General features: G+C 32.3%; 1 protein-coding gene across 3 annotated transcripts; it reads right to left on the reverse strand.

Moving 5' to 3' along the window:
- Positions 1 to 1098: 1098 nt before the first annotated feature.
- Positions 1099 to 18622, reverse strand: LOC126978994 (uncharacterized). Of its 3 annotated transcripts, XM_050828133.1 has the most exons (12): positions 18467 to 18622; positions 18202 to 18355; positions 15076 to 15195; positions 14787 to 15004; positions 14349 to 14554; positions 12212 to 12320; positions 11390 to 11610; positions 11090 to 11285; positions 10246 to 10335; positions 7844 to 7957; positions 7332 to 7523; positions 1099 to 6610 (listed from the first exon to the last, which is right to left on the reverse strand). In XM_050828133.1, exons 2-12 carry the CDS (start codon positions 18274 to 18276, stop codon positions 6601 to 6603), a joined length of 1551 nt encoding a protein of 516 aa, XP_050684090.1. In that variant the 5' UTR covers positions 18277 to 18355; positions 18467 to 18622; the 3' UTR covers positions 1099 to 6600. The 3 variants fall into 3 exon arrangements, with proteins under 3 accessions (XP_050684090.1, XP_050684092.1, XP_050684091.1); XM_050828135.1 differs by having other exon boundaries at positions 15076 to 15236; positions 18202 to 18621; XM_050828134.1 differs by lacking the exon at positions 10246 to 10335 and having other exon boundaries at positions 18202 to 18621.
- Positions 18623 to 19809: the final 1187 nt, after the last annotated feature.

Consider the following 19809-nt stretch of genomic DNA (forward strand, 5'->3'; position numbering starts at 1 on the left):
ATAACATAATTCAAAAGATGCGTTGCTTGCCTTTGGGTGAAAAATCCAGATCTTTCAGCTTAATATTACTCAGGGCCTAGTTTCAAGATCCACGTGAAGCTTAAATACATTCAAATAATTATTGTCTAGCAAAAGTATGACTATGGTGTATGACCACCACATGTAACAACCACCTAGTGGTTAGTATATAATATTAAACATTAGAAGGAAGGTTAGTCGAATGTATCGGTATATATAATCGGATATTAGTAAGTAAAGTAACGATACTAGATGTCATTCACTATTCACTAGGTACTATTTGTCAGTTTCAATATATGCAGATCTTTTTTGTAACACATTTTAATTTATGGATCACTAGAAGCGTCTATGTAAATACCTTATCTTCGTTTCATGTTAGTAATTTTGTCTATCACTAGATAGCATTTGTCAGAGTTCATTAATATGCCGACACACTCTTTGTTTCAAAATGCTAAATCTGTGGACCACTAGATGTCTCTATGTAAATACATCGTGTTCATTTCATGCTAGTAATATTGCCTATCACTAGATGACATTCCTTACCGTTTATTAATACGCCGACAGTCTTTGTTTCAAAATGCTTATCTGTGGACCACTAGATGTCTCTATGTAAATACATCGTGTTCATTTCATGCTAGTAATATTGCCTATCACTAGATGGCATTCGTTAGAATTCATTAATACGCCGACACAATCGGTTGCAAAATGCTTAATCTGTGGACCACTAGATGTCTCTACGCAAATATCTCAACAAATCTTTCTAAGACCACCCCCCTTCTCTTGCAACACCAGAGGAATCACAGGAGCATTTCTGGCATTTATGGAAAGTGTGCGCACTTTTTTTTGAAAATCCCCATGTCGTATCGTCCAGGAACCACCTCACAAGGAAGCTCACAGCTTGGTTGTACGTGGAAGAAAGTTCCTTGAAAACCGCACCGTGGAGGAAGAGCCCTATACACGTAAGACCTACTACTACATTTTACATTTTGATATTTTTATATGAAAACGTAGCAGCAGCCATAGCGTATAAGCTCGTAAATAATCTATATTTAAAGGTATTATTTAAATTAAACAAACATGTCTCTAGGTTAACATTTATTGAAAATGGAATGCCGAATAACGTATTCGTGGAAGATGTCTGACATACACATAATTCATTACAAGAAATAATCACTAATCCTATACCTATTGAAACATCTTAGAAGTTTGAAAGTAAACTAAATTAGTTCGGTCTAGTAAAGATCTAGTTATTCCTACATGGGGTATTAGCAATATTGTTTTCACCGGAAATTCAACTTAGTTGCTTGTAGCAACTTGTTATAAAACTGCGGAAGACAAGCATATCAGATAATTATTATCGTTATTAACTATTCATCGGATGATATGCATATCAGCAATTGGCATAGGGACGGCTTCTGGGCTGAAGTCGGTACCGGTGTCGGCGTAGGAATGTAAAGCGTGAAAATCAAGAAGCCCTAGCTAAAGAGGTCATCATATTCCAGATTCAGTTGTACGCACTTTACAAGCATACAAATGACCATTGACGGATACTGCAATAATGTGGGACAACCATGCTCACTGCATGGCACACGCAATTAAAATCCTGTAGAATAACCTCCCGACCAGTATCGGAGATAGTACTGGAGAAAATGAGGTAATTTGACTTAGAGAAAGAAATGATACTCTTTTATGGGCACCGGGGAAGAAACCCATAGAAGCATACGAATTGGCTGATAAGCTAGATAAAGAAAGCGTCTCTTCGTCGTATTCAACCGCAATCATACTTATAAAAAAAAATGGAAAATTTATATTATATATAACCTTGTTTTAAGGATTTTATTCCAAAATCCAAAGGATTGGTATCCTTAGGCAGGACTCTCATGAACGAGTAAATCGCGTGGGTAAATAGCAATTGTCCGTAGCCTAAAGCTAAAATTCATGTTGATATTTCTTACAGTTTTACTAATAGAAATTGCCTGTATTATAGGCTCTGCTATCTGCATTCAATAGATATTGGTATAAATAATATCCAAGCCCTAAAGCGAAATAGTAAAGTATTTCGCTCTGACTGAAGTGCGTGGACTAGTACCTACAGTCACCATCAGAAGTTGACCATCGTGACATCTTCTATGTTCACTTTCTACCTAAATATTTGGAGAGTAATTTTGGCATGAATTTAGAATGGGTAGGGGTTTCATGAGCTGACGACGCATGGATGAATCTAAGCACGCCATTACTCTTTATTGCTAGAGACCATTTTTTAATTTACCGACTTACAAAAGAAGGATGTCGAGAATGGACCCACATAATTAAAAAATTAAGGAAGCATCGTACAAGTACAAGTTTAAATTAATTATAAACTTAAGTTTATACGATGTTTATACAAAAATTATTGAGGCGCTAAGATATGGGAGTCAAAAGAAATAAGTTATTATAATTTATTAAAATATAAATCATCTTGCACTAACGGACCGTTTTGCGCAATTGACATCTACAGTTTTTTGACATGACAGTCCGACACCATCAAACTATTTACACCTACTGAAATCAGTAATTCAAAATAAGATTCAATAAGATTATTATCGTTTTTTGATACTAAAATAAGTAGGTTATCTTTAAAAGATTCGATACCTGCTTGAAAAATGAATGAATTGTGAATCTTCAATTATTAGATGCTGGCCAACCTTCCACATATAATATATTATCTTTTAGCAGACAGTAATTATGAATAGACATAAGATACAAATTATTCATTGAACAATAGATATTGATTAATAATTTTAGGTTATAATTTATTTTTAGCTATATCTTTTTTCTCCCACTTTTTTTGACTTACTACGATTTGCTTTTTTATTAGTTTTGTTAAGTTCTACAATTTTTTATAAGTTTCCATGATGTTCCCAAAATACGCACGTATTTTGGGACCCACTGAAAGAAGTGGCGTTATTGTGTATTTTTCTCGCTATCCTCCTTTCGCATACAAGAGGGTTACGCTACTCAATATATTGCTTACATTACTTTAAATACTACGGACAAAAGAAACACGTATTCCTATTCTAATCGACATCTACAACTACAAATATAATATTGCCTTCATTAATTATGGAAATAGGCAGGTTATAGAACTTAGTCTATCAGATTAGTTGGCCAAGTTTTGTAATAGATATTTATAATGCATATGATACCGGTAGACGTATACAATACAGCATGAGAAGTGAGATACTAACGCTATTCGAGGACGTGGTATTTGACGATCCTATATGAAGAAAAAAATCACATTAAAAATAATTATTAATTGACTACTAGTAAACTTAACCGAAAGCTAAGAAATTAATCACACGACGCATTACTCCCCGACCGGACGCACGCATTACACGCCAATCACGGGCGCGGATGTAGGGAGCGGGGAGCTGGGCGCACGGACTTGTCGGCGCTTGCGCTTAACTAACGAAAAGGTGCGGGTTTCTTCAAATGTATTCAAATTTCATTTATTTTAGGGAAAATTGTTAAAAAATTAAGAACCTTATTTTATTACATACAATATTGAGAACGAGAATCGAGGACCGAGTACTCTCTATTAATATCGTTGGTGTCTCACCAGTCATACTGTACATGAATCTTATCTAGTTATTAATAGCTTAAGAATGTTTAATCGTTTCTATTTACAAAATATATGTTTATCAAAGACTTTAAGAAGTTATTAGAGCAATGTTAATTTATACCATTATAATTAAAAAATAAGATGCTTTCATCTTACAATATTTATCGATTCACTTTATGATATGAAGCTGGATAAAATCCATAATATAATATTTTAAATTATACAACTATATATTTTATGAGATCATTGTTATCTTTAAAGATTGTAGTCTTAGAGAATAGCTATATTAGAGTAATTATTATAATTAATACTAATTCTAAAAGATGGATAAAAATAAATTCAATAATATTATTATGTATCAATATTATTAGGTTAATCAAATTTCTCTGGCGATGAACCATACCATAGAGAGATTATGACTGATGGACTGTCATCAATGGTCACGCAATAAATTACCTAATAAAAAAAATAGAGCATTTCTTTAAACTTACCTTAAATTATACACAACGTCAAATATTGCTATTCACTTATATTTTATTAATTGGCACATTTTACGCTAGCAGGGTAATCTCATTCAAGGATGATTCACAATGTACAAGTAAAGAATCAAATTGTCATAGGCTAGATAATGGCTACATAAAAATTCCGAATAAAAAAGATTGCGTTTCACAATCACTTCACTGCTATGCTTATGTACTAGATAACTTATCTGGCAGGTCAGTCTGTCAACCTCGCACTCATTAGTTCAGTTTTACGAAATGAAAATTAAAAAAAAAAACTATTTCTTATCTTATATCTTTAAACGAGCAATTCTTGTATATATATATATATATAATCTGAATCTCGGAAACGGCTCCAACGATTTTCATAAAATTAAGTATGCAGGGGATTTCGGGGGTGATAAATCGATCTAGCTAGGTTTCAATTTAAAAAAAATTGTTTTATCCATGTTTGAATGAGAAACAGCTACAATAACATTAGAATACAAAGGTAAATTTCGCCACTATATACAAGACTATTATAGCTCAGATGGGACATTGGGTGATCCGGAAAGCAGAAGACCCCGGTTCGAATCCAGATGTCCTATTAGTTTTTTTTTTGTTCAAGTTTTGTACATTCTTAAAAATCCGAGCAAGGCTCGGTCGTCCGGATATTAGGAAATAACGTATCACAGCTAGTGGCACAATTTTATCTCTAAATAGCACTTCTACCACTATTTTCACAATAAAATCCACCACCATGTAAACCGGCAGATTAATATTTTACCGTTATCAGAAACACGTGGGGCGCAAACACTAGTATTAACTGAAGCGCTTGCGTATTTCTTTGGGACTGTTTTTCATATTGTTGTGTCACACAGGGAGTGTCTACTAGTGACTGGGATCACATATGTAAACTTTTTTTCCTTTTAGCATCTAACCTTCACAATCCAATAGGAGCCATTATATAAATTGACATTATTTTGTGAAATGCTTGACACTGTCAGGCTATCCAGTACCCGGCAGAGAACTATGATATTTGCTACTAGATCCATCCGTAATTTAAATGGCGCTTGTCTGCTAAATAACACTATACATTGTGAAACGCAAATGATGTCTTTATTCGATAGATAAGTAGCCAGTAGCCTATTCGTAACTTTACTTGTACATTGTGAAACAGTCTACTAATACTACAATTATAATTAGTTACCGTTAAATAAAACTAGGAATTATGTAAACTAACAATTCAGAGAGTAAATACAAAAAAAATTAGTCTGGCCATAAATATACTGTTACAATTATTATGCTTACATTTACAATTTTGTTATATAATCTTATGATTTAAATAAATACTTTTAGAATAATTAAAACGCGTGTCCATTGTAACTGTATTTTACATTGGGTTTTTGCGTAAAAACTACATTTTTATTTTTATTTTATTTATCCTGACGTATCGTGACCTTGGCAGAGCACGTCTTCAGGGGGACAATATATCATTATGTAGTTTAGCGCAATTTTTTGCTTCAGTGGTGGTAAATGCTGTAGACATAATATAGTTCTTGGCAAAGTTTACCGACAAAGTCCTTTTTACACGAGCTGTAATCATTCGTACACGCGTTGTTATCCTCTTAAAACTATTTTATTTAAATGTGTAATACTCGCGTTAATAAAAACAAATACAATATTCTTATGATATCAAAGTAAAGTGGAATGATAAATGGAAACGAATTGGTGTGATAGCGTTATACAAAGTAGTTATGGGGCCAAATGAAATATCATTAAAATTTGGAGTACCTAAAACAATCCATAAGAATGGCAGAGAAGAATTTTCCCACAAAGTGAAGTACTGTCTGTTCTTACTGAGTACAAAAAGCTTTTTAGATGCCCATTTTGCCTTCCCTTCCAAGTGACCACGGAACTGAACTCTTTTCGAAGGTCGGGCCGAGTAAGCTGTTGAAGGAATGATCTCGAATCGAATGGAAATGAATAAGAGAGATTTTTAGTTGGTGAACGCTCAAAGTTATTTCTTCTTAGGATTAAAGTGTACTAAATTTTGCCGGCCACATTCAGAGATTCTCTCTCTTCTTCCTACTGTGGCTTCTGTGGAAGTTATTCCACAAAAGTGCCAATGTCCCGTTAAGGTAGACCCACATTCAGAGATACTGAACAGAATAGTCTGGTGCCGTTCTCGAGTTGTCTTTTTGTAATCCATGCTGTCATTTATCTCTGGTTGTATCTCACAGACCCGAACAAAACAGCGGTAAAGCTGCTATTTCACGTCAATTTTAAGTGGGAGACTGGTATTTCTCCGTGCCCAATTCGGTTGTGTCCCTTAGGACTCAGATAGCACTATCACTCCTAATTTAATGATATTTAATGTGAGAACTAATAGACCCTACGCTATAAATGTTTTACGGAATAGAGAGAAAATTGCAACAGCATTTATGGCAAGACAGATACATACAATACATGAAGATCTAGTGAACGAAGCGCAGTATTCATTTACACCACACTGAAATCAAAGGAATATAATATTATACTTGTTACAAATGACTTTTTTGTATTAAAAAAGGTACATAATATGTTATTGCACAAAGCTTGACTCAAGAGCTGTATTTATGGCTCTTTTTGATGGTTAGTGGCGGTTGATTAAACAAATTTTGTCAACACACTACTAGTTTTATTTCTTGTTATAGTTTTCATTGCACATACTTTTTACATCATCTCAGGAGTCAATGGGTGGAACCCTTACTCGTTTTGTTAGATTGAGACTGAATGAAATAACTTTAGTAAATGTATGAAGGTATTTTAGTAGGTATTACAGCCTGTCAATTATAAATTGTCATGTGGTAAAAACCGAAGAAAATAATTATTAAAATCATAATTAACTGTATCAGCATATTTAAACACAACTAAGATTCAAGCGAATTTCTCCTAATGTATTGAATACATATAGTTTTGTTCTAAGGTATTATAATATGTAGATAATATAACACACCAAAACTCCAAAAAATTTCCCCCATTTTAGCGACTTATTATTCTCGGAGTAGTGTACATTATCGACTGTCAAAATTATCAATCTAAATTTTACAGCATTTTCATATCATTTCATATAAAGTGATTTCGTGAATAATGAAGTATGAACATATATGACTTTTTAACATCTTTGATACTAATATTGTGATTCAAACATGTTTTACATAAGAAGCTACTTTAGACACTACGTTACTTACATTTTAGTTGATTTCTTATTTAATTTTTGGTATATAGAACCTTTTGCTAATCCAGCAGGCCCTTTTGCGAGGCTTGACGGGCCTCTAGCCAATGATACCGCAGAATTCGTCCGCAATTCGGGCCCCTCGGGTTTCACACTTTGACCGTTACGTAGTTTCGGATTTGGCCCATTCCACGTCATGTATTCTTCTCTGCAAATATTTAATCTTATATTAAACAGACATCGGAACGAATACAAAAACCACGCAGAAATAAATAAATGTTTTTAAGTTTGGGCATTTGATTTTCAAGACATACTTTAATCTTTTAAAAGTTTAAGGTAATAAAATATAATCATTTTAATAGCAATTGTATTTAATGTAAATGTTATTAATTATTTAAATTTCAAAAACATGGGTAATTAGTAATTATTTAGCGTTTCGAATTACATATAAGAATAACTTGTGACGTTGAAAACAGATATAATTCGACGGTGCGCGATGAGATATGCTCTTGTGATATTAAAACTTACAAAAGGATGCTGTCCTTAGGTCCTTGTCTTAACAATTGGTTTGGGCCACTGTTGGTTATTGAATACTGTGACTTGTACTTTGTCTCCACATTTTTGCTAGATTTAAGAATCGGTCTGCAACACACTTTGATGCTCAAAAATCATTAATTTGAAAAAAAAACAATATAATATATATATATATATATATATATATATATACATATATATTTAAATAAATATATTATACTCTGTTCTTCATCACTACATGCACAAATACTAATAAATACACATAATATCAAAACAGCCTATGCAACACCTACTTATGTTAAAACATATTGTTTAATATAATTAAAAACAACAATTCTTTTGGGACTAATTTAATAAAAAAAAGCATTAAAATTGCATTACGGATGGAACAAAAAACGAGGTGTCATTCTGGTAAAAATTTGAAGCAAATTGATCCGTTGACGACAACCAATTTTTTAATAGGTAGTGTTGACACCACGGTTATTTATACCCTCACTACATTTACTGAGAACACGGCCGTGCTCATCCGGGTTTAAGTGTGAAAGCCCACGGATATAATGTGAATGTTCTCCTGCAAAAACCATTCTTGGATTGTCCTGAACATGTCATGAGCATGTCATCTCATAAGAGTAGAATCTGAGCTTATGATCTAAAACAGAAAAACATGGGGTTGCAGAAAGTGCACCACACTTATATTCCATCGCTCTTGCAGCACATTATGTGTGTTGAACTTTTCGGCTGTCGTACACATAGGCCGATATTCTACATTCTTTTTTAATAAGGGACGAGACGAGCAGGACGTTCAGCTGATGGTAATTGAAACGCGCTGCCCATAACAAAGCAGTACCGCTCAGGATTCTTGAAAAACCCAAAAATTCTGAACGGCACCACAATTGCGCTCGTCACCTTGAGACATAAGATGTTAAGTCTCATTTACCCAGTAATTTCACTAGCTACGGCGCCCTTCTGACCGAAACACAATAATGTTTAAACATTACTGCTTTATATTTATATTATTTTACATTATATAGTAAATTAAAAACAAAATTGAAATAAACCATTTAAAAAACAATTACAATATTTACTCGTGTTGCTCAGGCTTTTTCAATGTATATTGACATTTACCTACATCCTTGATATACAAAAACAACTACTTGTGCACTAATCGTATTGGAGCCATCTAATATTAGAGCCAAATCAACTAAAACTCAAAAAATGGAAATGATTATTATTTGTGAATTTTATACAAAGGTTAATATAATATGATATAATAATATGATGAAATATATTTTGTTAATTACGAAAGGCAATAGCTGATATCTAGTATTGAGGACTATTCTTATACCAAAGGACTTTCCCAATAGAAAAAACAGATGCAATGACATGTATTACACGCGTACATCGATAAACTATTAAACTGTTTACAATAAATATAAAATATCAAAAAAAAATTTTTTTTTTCACCTTGATGAAAAGCTCGCTTTTAGTCCCTGGTACGAGGGTAAAGAGTGGCCGATTCTCTCCCGGCAAGACGACTTTTGTATCTCGTACCAGGGACTAGAAGCGACCTTTTTATCCAGGTGGGAAAAAAATCGTATACGCACCACGTGAGATAAGTAGTACATTGCCACCCGCAATTGTCAATATTCCGCTTGAGAATGACCTCTTTTTCTCCCAAGGTGCGTAATATAATATTATACATTACATAGTTACACATTTGTGACTAAAGCATTTTATATATAGCAAGTAATAACAAAACACACTGACAATGTTGTACCTAGTATATCATTAAAACTGAGTGAATAATATGAGCGCAATTAGTCATTCTATTTAAAGCGAATTATGAAAACTTAAAATTTGTGTGGGCAAATAAACTAAAGTTATCGGTGTGTCTTGCAATTACTACTCACTCTTTGACTTTTCGAGCAAAACACACATACAAAATCAATACAACCACATTTACAATCACTGGACATCTACAGAATATTCCTAGTAACAATATTTTTGTAGTCAAAATTAAGAATATATATTGTAATAGACGACAAGAAGCTAATTATAATGATATCAAAGGAAATCCTTAAAGGTTTAGCAGTATTTTCCTCTTCAAAAATACAAGAAGAGGATTTTTTTATTAATTCTATCGTTCGACAAGACATTATATGTATTTTAAAAATATACATTAATGTTTAAAACAAGGAATGTGTATATCATGACAAAAAATCTTTTATACAATCTGAATGAAAATATCGAATTTTACATACGTTACTGGACAACTAATGCTGTAAGTAAACAATTATAAACTAAAACAACATTTGAGTTGGGTTTTACATAATTATATATACTTAGTTAATTGTATTACGTGAACAAGTCAGCATGCAAGTGAATTGTGAACATACTTTAAGTGCTGAGTCCAAGTCTTGATACGGCGAGTGACAATCTCAGGAGGCACAGCTTTCGTCTCCAACTCCGTAGAACTCACGCACAAACTGACCGTACGGAATGTATGAGTGTAGATGATTCAAACATATGTTTATGATTTTTAAACTTTTTTTTCACTGTTATATTATAAAAATAAAATACAAATATCCAATGTTTTTTATCATAAACATGATGTCATTATTATGTCCTCATGCCCTTATTCCTGGCCTTTCAACACGATCTAGAAGCTGTAGTTCCAGAAAATACTAAATTTTAGATTCCAATGTTTATCATCAAGCTTGCATCGGGCAAGCACTCTCGGGCATATTAATTTTCGTACGAATTAAACTATGGATCGTTTCGATTTCGTACCAATTATGGAACCAAACTACTATTTCGTGTCGGCCAGAAGTCAATTGCTGTCTGCAAAGGCTTCCAGACATAAGGGTTTTAATGGTTAGTAAAAGTCAAGTATTAAAATGATTTTATTGTACATTTTGCGCAAATTAAAAGCGTATCTAGTACAAAAAATACTATCCACGCGCAAAATTCATTGTTACCGAATCATAATAAATGTATATATCATCCAGTTACATTTTTATCGTCTGCGCTACTTATATTACTGTTTTATTATTGCGAAAAATGTACAAAAGTGCATATGAGAAGCTAAAAAAGCTAAAGGTTATGTTAATGGGATTATTTTGTTATAATATAGAGTGGACTTAGTTAAAAATAATATAGTAATCCGCTACTAATTCGAATAAATATAATTCTGCTACTTAATATAGATAAATTCTCATGAGAGCTTCTCAACCAACTTACCCAAATTTTTCATTACTGTCTGGGCGTCTTGAATCCTTGTGATCAAAAGTTATAGTATTTTTTGGTAAGTTATTTTCTTGCACAACAGCTTTTAAAATTTGCTCAGCTCTCTCGTCATTGTAGTCGACACTATCCAACGCCATGATAATTACTTTTTCGGCAATCATATCAAATTTCTTTATTAGCTTTGATTTCACTAAAAATATAAATGACTCTTTTATATGTTTAACATACAGGCAGTGCTAATAAACTTGATCATGATTAAAAAAATATTTTTAAATAAATAGCAATAACACTTACAATTTTGCTTTTCTTCAGGTGTTTTTAAATTCGTTTTGGTTTCCTCTGCTGACTTGATTGATGTTTCTTTTTCCTTCTTATTTAAGTTTATTATTGTTTCTTTTTTAATAAAACCCATCGACATTAGCTCCTCACTTGCTTTTTGAACATTATTATCTTTATTTGCCAACACATCCAATATAAGAGTCTCTTCAGCTTTTTGGAAAACACTCTTGAGATATCTGGTTTAAAATACATACTTATTATAATAATACATTATTATACTAGCCCCTACACTTTAACCCCCTTATTTATAATGGTCAATGGCTAACTTTAAACAGCCGCTTAGGAGTGTTTTTTCTCATTCTGACTTAGGTCAATAGAAGAAGACAGAGCGAGAATTAGCAATGCTTTGACAGACTATTATGAATAAGGGGGATAGTCATTCCTTCTCTTAGTGCTAAGGAATACTTAGCTAAGTATACATTAATCTAGTAAGGAGAGTTTTATGCCAGAGATATCACCTGTGGTTTCCTTGGCTAAGCATATAGCTGAACTTTCATTATCGACAGGATATCAATTATCATTTGTGTTACCAGTATAATAAATAGGAATAAGACAGATTAATTTCTTAGCACATAAATTTATTCATAAACACTAATTTTTTATTATAAAAATGCTATTGCTATGAAATTAATGCTGTAGTAAGTATTAACTATTTAAGTATTGTTTAAATGACTATGAGTGCAGCTCTAAGAATACTTATTTAATGACATATTATAAAATTTAGTGTGAATCTTATTTTAAAAAACAGTTTATAGCAAAGAGTATGTAATAACTTACTTCAATTTCATTTTTGGTGATTGTTGTTTTACAGGGTGGAATTCAACTGATTTATTGGTACCAAAATAACTTGAAGCGCCAGATGATGGACGAAGTAAAAGAGGTGAACCTAAAATAAATATATACATATATCAATTCATGTTATTGTTTCTATACTGCAGCATCATAGAGATACATATATGGTTATTAATATTACATATGAAATATAAGTAACATTAACAAAGTAATTGTGTATGTAATAGGTCTGCATCTACAAATATAATATTAACAGACACTAATAAATAATCTTTCATATTAAAAAGGCATGTGTATGTCCCCTTGTGATTGCTTATTACAGTGTCTCTAAATAATTTATAAAAAGGGATAAAACCCATTTATTTTCTCAAAATTGATTCCTTTAGAATTATTTTTGATGTAATTTCTAATAACTACTAGATACTACTACCGCTTTGGAAACAAATGGCGCTCTGAGAGAGAAGAAACGGCGCAAGAAACTCTCCCAGCGTTCTTTTTTTGCGCTCTTTTCAATAAAATTATACAATATTGTACAATCATTTCTATCGCTATAAAATAATCACAATCTAGTCCCAGGCTGTCCGATCATTTAGATATTCAGCAGTTTAGTAATAGGAGTTACGACAGAGCCATTTTTTTATAAAACATTTAAATTTATTTTTAGATAATGCCTGAACAGTGGCTGGGACTTTATTATAGAAGTGTATACATTTACCCTTAAAGCTATTATGTATCTTATGAAGCCTACTAGTATTAGTTACAAGCAATTCCTTATTTCTAGTGTTATAATAATGAAAATCACTATTAAGAGCAAAAAGGTGATGATTTTCGTGAACGTATATTAAATTTTCATAAATGTACTGCGAATGAACAGTCATAATATTTTTTTTTTTTAATTTTTCTTTGAGAGACTGTCTATATAAGTTGAACCATCAGATAGTTTGATTAACAAAGATTCAATTTTTAAAATTGTTTACATAAAATTCTTCGGTGAAACATGCTCAAAATATTTTAGTAATAATAAATAGTAATTACTTTAAATAGATGTCCATAAAACTGGACATATTCTATTTCATTTTTGACTTGAGATGGCAAACTAACCTTTTTTTTTAATTGTTGCTTACTTACATGGGTCTTGTTTTTATTTGTATTGTATTTTTGTATTTTTCAAGTTTAATTACTTGATGTATGATGTTAATTGCTTATATACTTAAATGTCTCTTTAGTGAAAAGTGCTTTGTTCTTCAAAATTGTGGATTAAATGTTTCTTTTAATTTACTTAATTTGTTTTAAAATAAAAGTATCATATTTTTAACCGACTCCAAAAATGAGGAGGTTATCAATTCAATCGGTATTTTTTTTATGTATGTACACCGATTACTCTGATTATTTATGATCCGACGTACGTAATTTTTATTTTAGTTTTTATTTTATGAATATTTTTTATGAAAATATTAATTTATCTCAATGATATAAATGATTTTTGTGTACGGCTATAAAGTTAACATTCAGGTTGTTTATATATTATAATTACTAACTGACACTAAAAAGTAAAAAAAAAACTATGTTTAAAAAAATCGACTTCAAAAACTGAAAAGTATCAAATAACTAAAAATTTAATTTAATATACCTTTACCTTTAATATTAATAAAATAGTAAGAACCGACACTCGCCATGCGTGACTTTGAGAGTGATAGCTTCGTTACAGAATGAACAAAACAACCCAAGCGGACAGACACGCGTGGCCAGACAACCTTAATAATTACAATAAGTAAGCTGTTTATAGTATTAAGTTTAGGGCCTGGCACCGTCTCAAAACCTATCAATAGGTAGCACATAAATAATAGCATTTTATTAATATTAAAGGTAAAGGTGTATTTAATAAGTTTTTTAGTTATTTGATATGTTTCAATTTTTGAAGTCCGTTTTTTTAATCATAATTTTCTTTTTATGTTTTGGGATTTTCATGAAACTACTCAAAAAAATTGTTCTTTCCATATTATATAGTGCATAAGAGAAAGAAGATTGATCCTACTTAAATGAGGTATAAAATTGAGTCTATGTAAGTCTTTATTTAAATAAACGACTGTACAAAATCCAATACATGTATTTATATGTTTACCTTGAGGAGTTAAAGTTAATGTGGTGTGAGTTGATCCATGTAAAGAACCTGAAACACCTTTTGCAAGCTGCAAAGCAGAATATACTCCTAGTGCACCTTTGTGTAGACGAGCGGCTGATGGAGACATGGAGAGTGGCCCTGGCGTTGTGATTGGATGCTTCTCAACTTGCAAAGCACTTATTACAACAGCCTCACGGTTGTAGTATCTTAAGGAAAAGAAATATCATGAATGTACTACTATACACAAATAAACAATGTTATACTATACAAAAGCGTTATCATAACAGCATATATAAGAAATATAATAATAATTGTTAACTACATTATAATTTGTGGGCACTCAAGATCCTTAAGTATTAGAATAAGAATATATTTTGTACATGACTGTTTGCTGCCAAAATAAAATGTTCAAGTTGCCATATATTCATCAATACATACTTTTTGAGCAATATACGAATATGTGTTTCACTGACAGTAGGGAACATAGCACTTATTTTGGCTACCAAAGCATCCGTGTCTGAGTTGAGTGTGAGGGAGTCTTGAAATTTGTCATTTAAGTGAGAAACACGATTAGGTAGGGGACTCCCTCTTGGCGTAAAGCATAGTGCCCGACCCAACACTGGACTGTCATTAGGTGTGCAGTATGCTCTTGAATCCTGCAATAAATTAAACTTATATAATGATTTGCATTATGTAGTTTTATATCATCTATTTGTTTTTTACTTACAAGATGTGGTTTAAGTCCTTTTGGGTGAAACATCTTAGGGCTGGGCTGTGCTTGAAAAGCATGTTGTAGACGAACTGGAGAAGGAAATGGATGTACATGATACGGAGAGCCATGTGAAGTCTATTAGATCCAAATGTACAGACATGTATGGACAAAGTAGACTGTAAACAAGTGTTGAATTAAAAACCAACATCATGCTGTATTAGCAATGATGATTTTATACTATATATATCTAAAATACTGAGGTATTGAGTGTTGGTGGCGCAATGGCTCTGTGGGTTGGATCTCTTACGGGTTTGATCACTCCATATAATATCTTTTCAACTTGAATGCTTCGTAAAGTACAATATCACCTGTGAAGAAATATAAAGGCTGTGTATGAAACTAACCAAATTACACTGGAATCAAAGAAGACCTTTAGAGTCAATGTGTTTACACAAGCAAAAATGTGAAAGAAACAGTAGTTTACAGAAAATTTCCCATCAATACCTACCTATTAAACACTGAGACAATGCAGACAACAACAGTAATTGTGTGCTTACATGAAAGCTTCAGCAATGCGGGCAGTGTTAATGTTACTAGCGGAGTTTAACACATTCAGTGCGAGAGTCATATTGATGAACTAGCAGCTAGTGTGTTACAAGAACTATGTAGTTGGTAAGCGATCTACATATAGTGCGATACAAGACACTATTTTCTTGTAAGAGTGTTTTCGTTAAGTCTCTAAATTCATGAAAATCAAATATAAATGTTTTTTTATTCATTTATATAAGTAATTGTAATAAAAAATATTATAAGATTTATAGCCTATATCAAACACATACTAAAATTATCCTGTACCACACTGAAAAAATGGCTAAAACTTTTGTCCTGTATACAGGAATTAGTGAAGTTCAAGACATAATAAATAAAACAATCAATATCAATAGCCAACGGTTATATATTTTGGAAGTGTAGTAAAATAACTTATATGCTAAACATAATTATTAGGTAAGTAGGTACCCATCTAGTCCGAAAGTAATATAAAAATTAGGAATGGTTTTTGTTAAAACATTCAAGACACGGTGCTTTAGAACATTCAGCACAGCTGGTATTTACTTTTTTCACTGTTTTGTCTGCTTCACGACTGGCCATTTCTTCTCGAAGCTTCTTGTAGCAGCCAGAACACGACTTTCTGATTTGGTATTTTAATGAGAGTGTGGTATTTCTGGGCAGGTTCCTATGCCTCATCTTTGAAATTCATTTTGGTCAGTGACTTGATAATAGATTCTGTTAAATCTAACATGGTTTTTTGGAATTGTTTACAGCGTTATAAACTATCCATGCAATGAATATAAAAGTGGCAAATAATAAGCTCATCGTCAGCTTCCTGAACCATTTCGAGCCTCTTCGCAGTGAAGAATAATAAGACGTCATTTGGTCATTGTAATCAACACCTTTTTTGTTTAGATTGTACATAGAAACACAGTCTGGTTTCATTATAGCTTCTCCTGTACCTCTTCTCTTTTTACCTGTATCTATTATTTGAGCATCATGTTTTGTGTATGTTGTTAACATCATCACTGGTCTTTATCTACCCACTTTATAATCTTGACTCCTTTTCTATTCATTCCTTCCATGATGTTTCCATTTTTAATTTTCGCACTGGTAATTACTTTTGGCAGCCCTTTTCAATTCATCCGTGTTGTACCACAATACATTGTTTTCTTTTCAATCAGTTCTTCAGACAGACCGACAGATGTATAGAAATTAACAGCAATTACAATTCTGCCATTATTTTCTAATCCTTGAATTAACTTCATTACGATTTCATGAGCACGCGGTTTTCTGGTACTAACTGTAGGTAACTGTAACTGGTACTTATCCTTGGTATAAATGACAACTTAATGAGTATACCCTTCTGCGGTACACATTTTGTACAATTTAATTCCGTACTTATGAGCTTTATTTTTTATGTATTGCCTGAATTGCAATCTTCCTCCCCAAGCTACCATGCTTTCATCAATAACAAGGTATTTTCCAGGTGTCAAAACCTCTTTATTTTTTTTTTAAATCACCTCCAGAACATCCCAAACTTTATGTAATTTGTCACTTCGATCAATTTCAGTATGGCTAAAGTGCCAAAATTTAAGCATAAAAAATCTCTTGTTATTAACAATTATATGATGATGATGAATATATAATTCATTTCGATAGAATTTCTTTCTTGACCAATAACAACACAAACTAGGCACTTTGGTAAAGCCCATCGTAGTCGAAATACCCATAAATTTGCACATTTCCACATGGTTTGTAGGTACCCAACTTATAATTCTTGACCTTGACTTTAGATGTGCGTTTTTGATATGATTTTGAGCATATGTATTTGTCTCTTTTCATTTTGGTGCGAAAACTATCCTTATCAATATAAACGTCCTAATTCGTCAATAATCTAACACGAGATCCGCTTCTTGTAATGCACTGAATAACGAAATTTATTTTCTAGTGCGGTACAAGCTAAATATATCCTGTACTTCTTTTCACTATATTCTATTTCTACCCTCATCTAGCATCCTAAAAGTATAGTTAGTATTTTTTGTATTAGCAGGATATTGTATAGAAGTAGGTCTCGCACGGGGGAAAAACATATGAATCTATCTCCGCACCATATACAAGTGGTGTACAGGTCATATATATCTTGTAACACATCGAACATGTTAATATAAAATAATTTTGAATATGGTGTTTCCAATCATTAAAAAGCAAATACTAGTTGTTAGTTAGGTTACCACTCTAGTCATAAACATCTTAGGAGCCTTGCACTGTCAAAATCAGAAAAATGAGGTTGGTTAATTAAATTGCACAACAGATATATTTAATAGACACAAATATAAGATAGACAAAATAAAAGATTTTATAGAAACATATTAAGTTTAAGAATTAATCTAAATAATAATTGATTAAAATCCTCACATATGCACAGCATTGATCTTGGGTTTTTTAATGATTTTATGTTACATACTAAATTTATATTTATGTATTGTATCTAATACTACTCATATTAAAATATATAAATGCAAAATGATTTGAAAATAGTTACAATGTAATTGTAGTTATTCAATTAATTTCAGTATGTTTGCTTTTTACCTGTGGATTAATGCAATCCAAAGCTATATTGTGATGTGCAGCAACTTGTTTATGTTTGGTGCGTAGTTCTTCCATTCTGCCGACTTCTGAATTTTTATTGATTGTTTATGCGTATATTAGCGTAAAAAATACTTGCAATTGAACGTTTATTGTACTGAAACCATTTATATTATCGAAACCATTCATCAAAAAAATTATAAGAAATAAGAAAGTGCACTGTATATAAAATATTAGTAGACACGGACTTGATGATAACTCAACTCACAAAATACATACTAATGCATCAAGACTGGAACTTGTAAAAACTCAACTAACCGTGAGCCTGAAATCGAAAATCAACTCAGTAGTCACAAAATGTAGGCAATACGCAACATTGAACGTAGTGTTTAAATTCTCTTAGCAGAGAATCATAGAATAAATGGAATAGGTAGGTATATTTTACTCAACATTCTCCAAAGAATACATCACTCCACGGAGTGATTTTAATTAACAATCACTACAGAGTATCACTTCAATAAACAGTGTGTCCACTGCTATAGTTATTTTCAACAGCAAAAAATTTGGGACGAATAGAAAGCTAAATTAATACATTTATTGTTTTTTTGGATTTCATTTTCTGAAGATGATGCCATCTAAATGCTTATATTATGCCACCTATTCGTACAGTCTTCTGTAAGAGAGTCTGTTACTTGATGAAAGCTTTCCTACAGAGAAAAGTGTTCGATTTCTGTTTTGATATTTATTTTAAGATCATTAATTGTCCGCGGCTGGATTGCGAAAATTTTATCTGGGGACCCGGGTGGCCAGGAAAAGCCTCCAAAACGGGATATCAGTTTCTGGGGAAAAAATGTCTTATCACGGTAGCGCCATCTTGCTGAAACCACGTGTTCCTGTTAAAGTGTGAATATCTTTCAACGATAAGACGAAAATTAGATTTAATAACGTATACATACTGTTCCGAATTTACGGTTATTGAGGTACCATTTTGGTTCTCAAAAAAAATAGGGCCTCATTGGACCCCATTCTTTTAAATTGCGCACCGTATAGTCACTTTTGGACTGTGCAACTGTCTTTGATGTCTGATCTCATTATCTGTCATTTTGTTTGTCAACATCAACCTTCCAAATAAAAATGGGCTTTAACACTCAAGAAAATGTTGCTAAGCCGAATTGAGTAAGCATTCTTTTAGCGCATGTTTGTCGTAAAACGTAGTCGTTTTCCTTCCAAGCATGAACCACATGGATCTTGTAAGCACATTTTCTTTTTGATAGTAAAAGCACACTGTTAAATTTTTTATTTCAAGAGCTGATGCATGCTTTCGATAAGATCGCCGTGGATTTGCGATTACTGCATCACTTACTAGTTGCACGTTTTCTTGTGTTGAAACAGATGGAAAAGGTTCCATTTTTTTATATTGACGGTAGATCCTGTTTCCTGAAACTTTTTTATCCGTTTCTTAATCAAATTTATGTTTGGTGCAGCTCTTGCGTGACGGATATTGTAGTGAAAACAGAACTTGCGGCTGACTTCAGCGTACTATTTTCCACTCGTCCAATAAACTTCGATTACAAGAGCGCGATACAATGAACTTTCCCAGTGGACACCCTG

This window comes from Leptidea sinapis, chromosome Z, assembly GCF_905404315.1.
Source record: "Leptidea sinapis chromosome Z, ilLepSina1.1, whole genome shotgun sequence".
NCBI lineage: Eukaryota > Metazoa > Arthropoda > Insecta > Lepidoptera > Pieridae > Leptidea > Leptidea sinapis.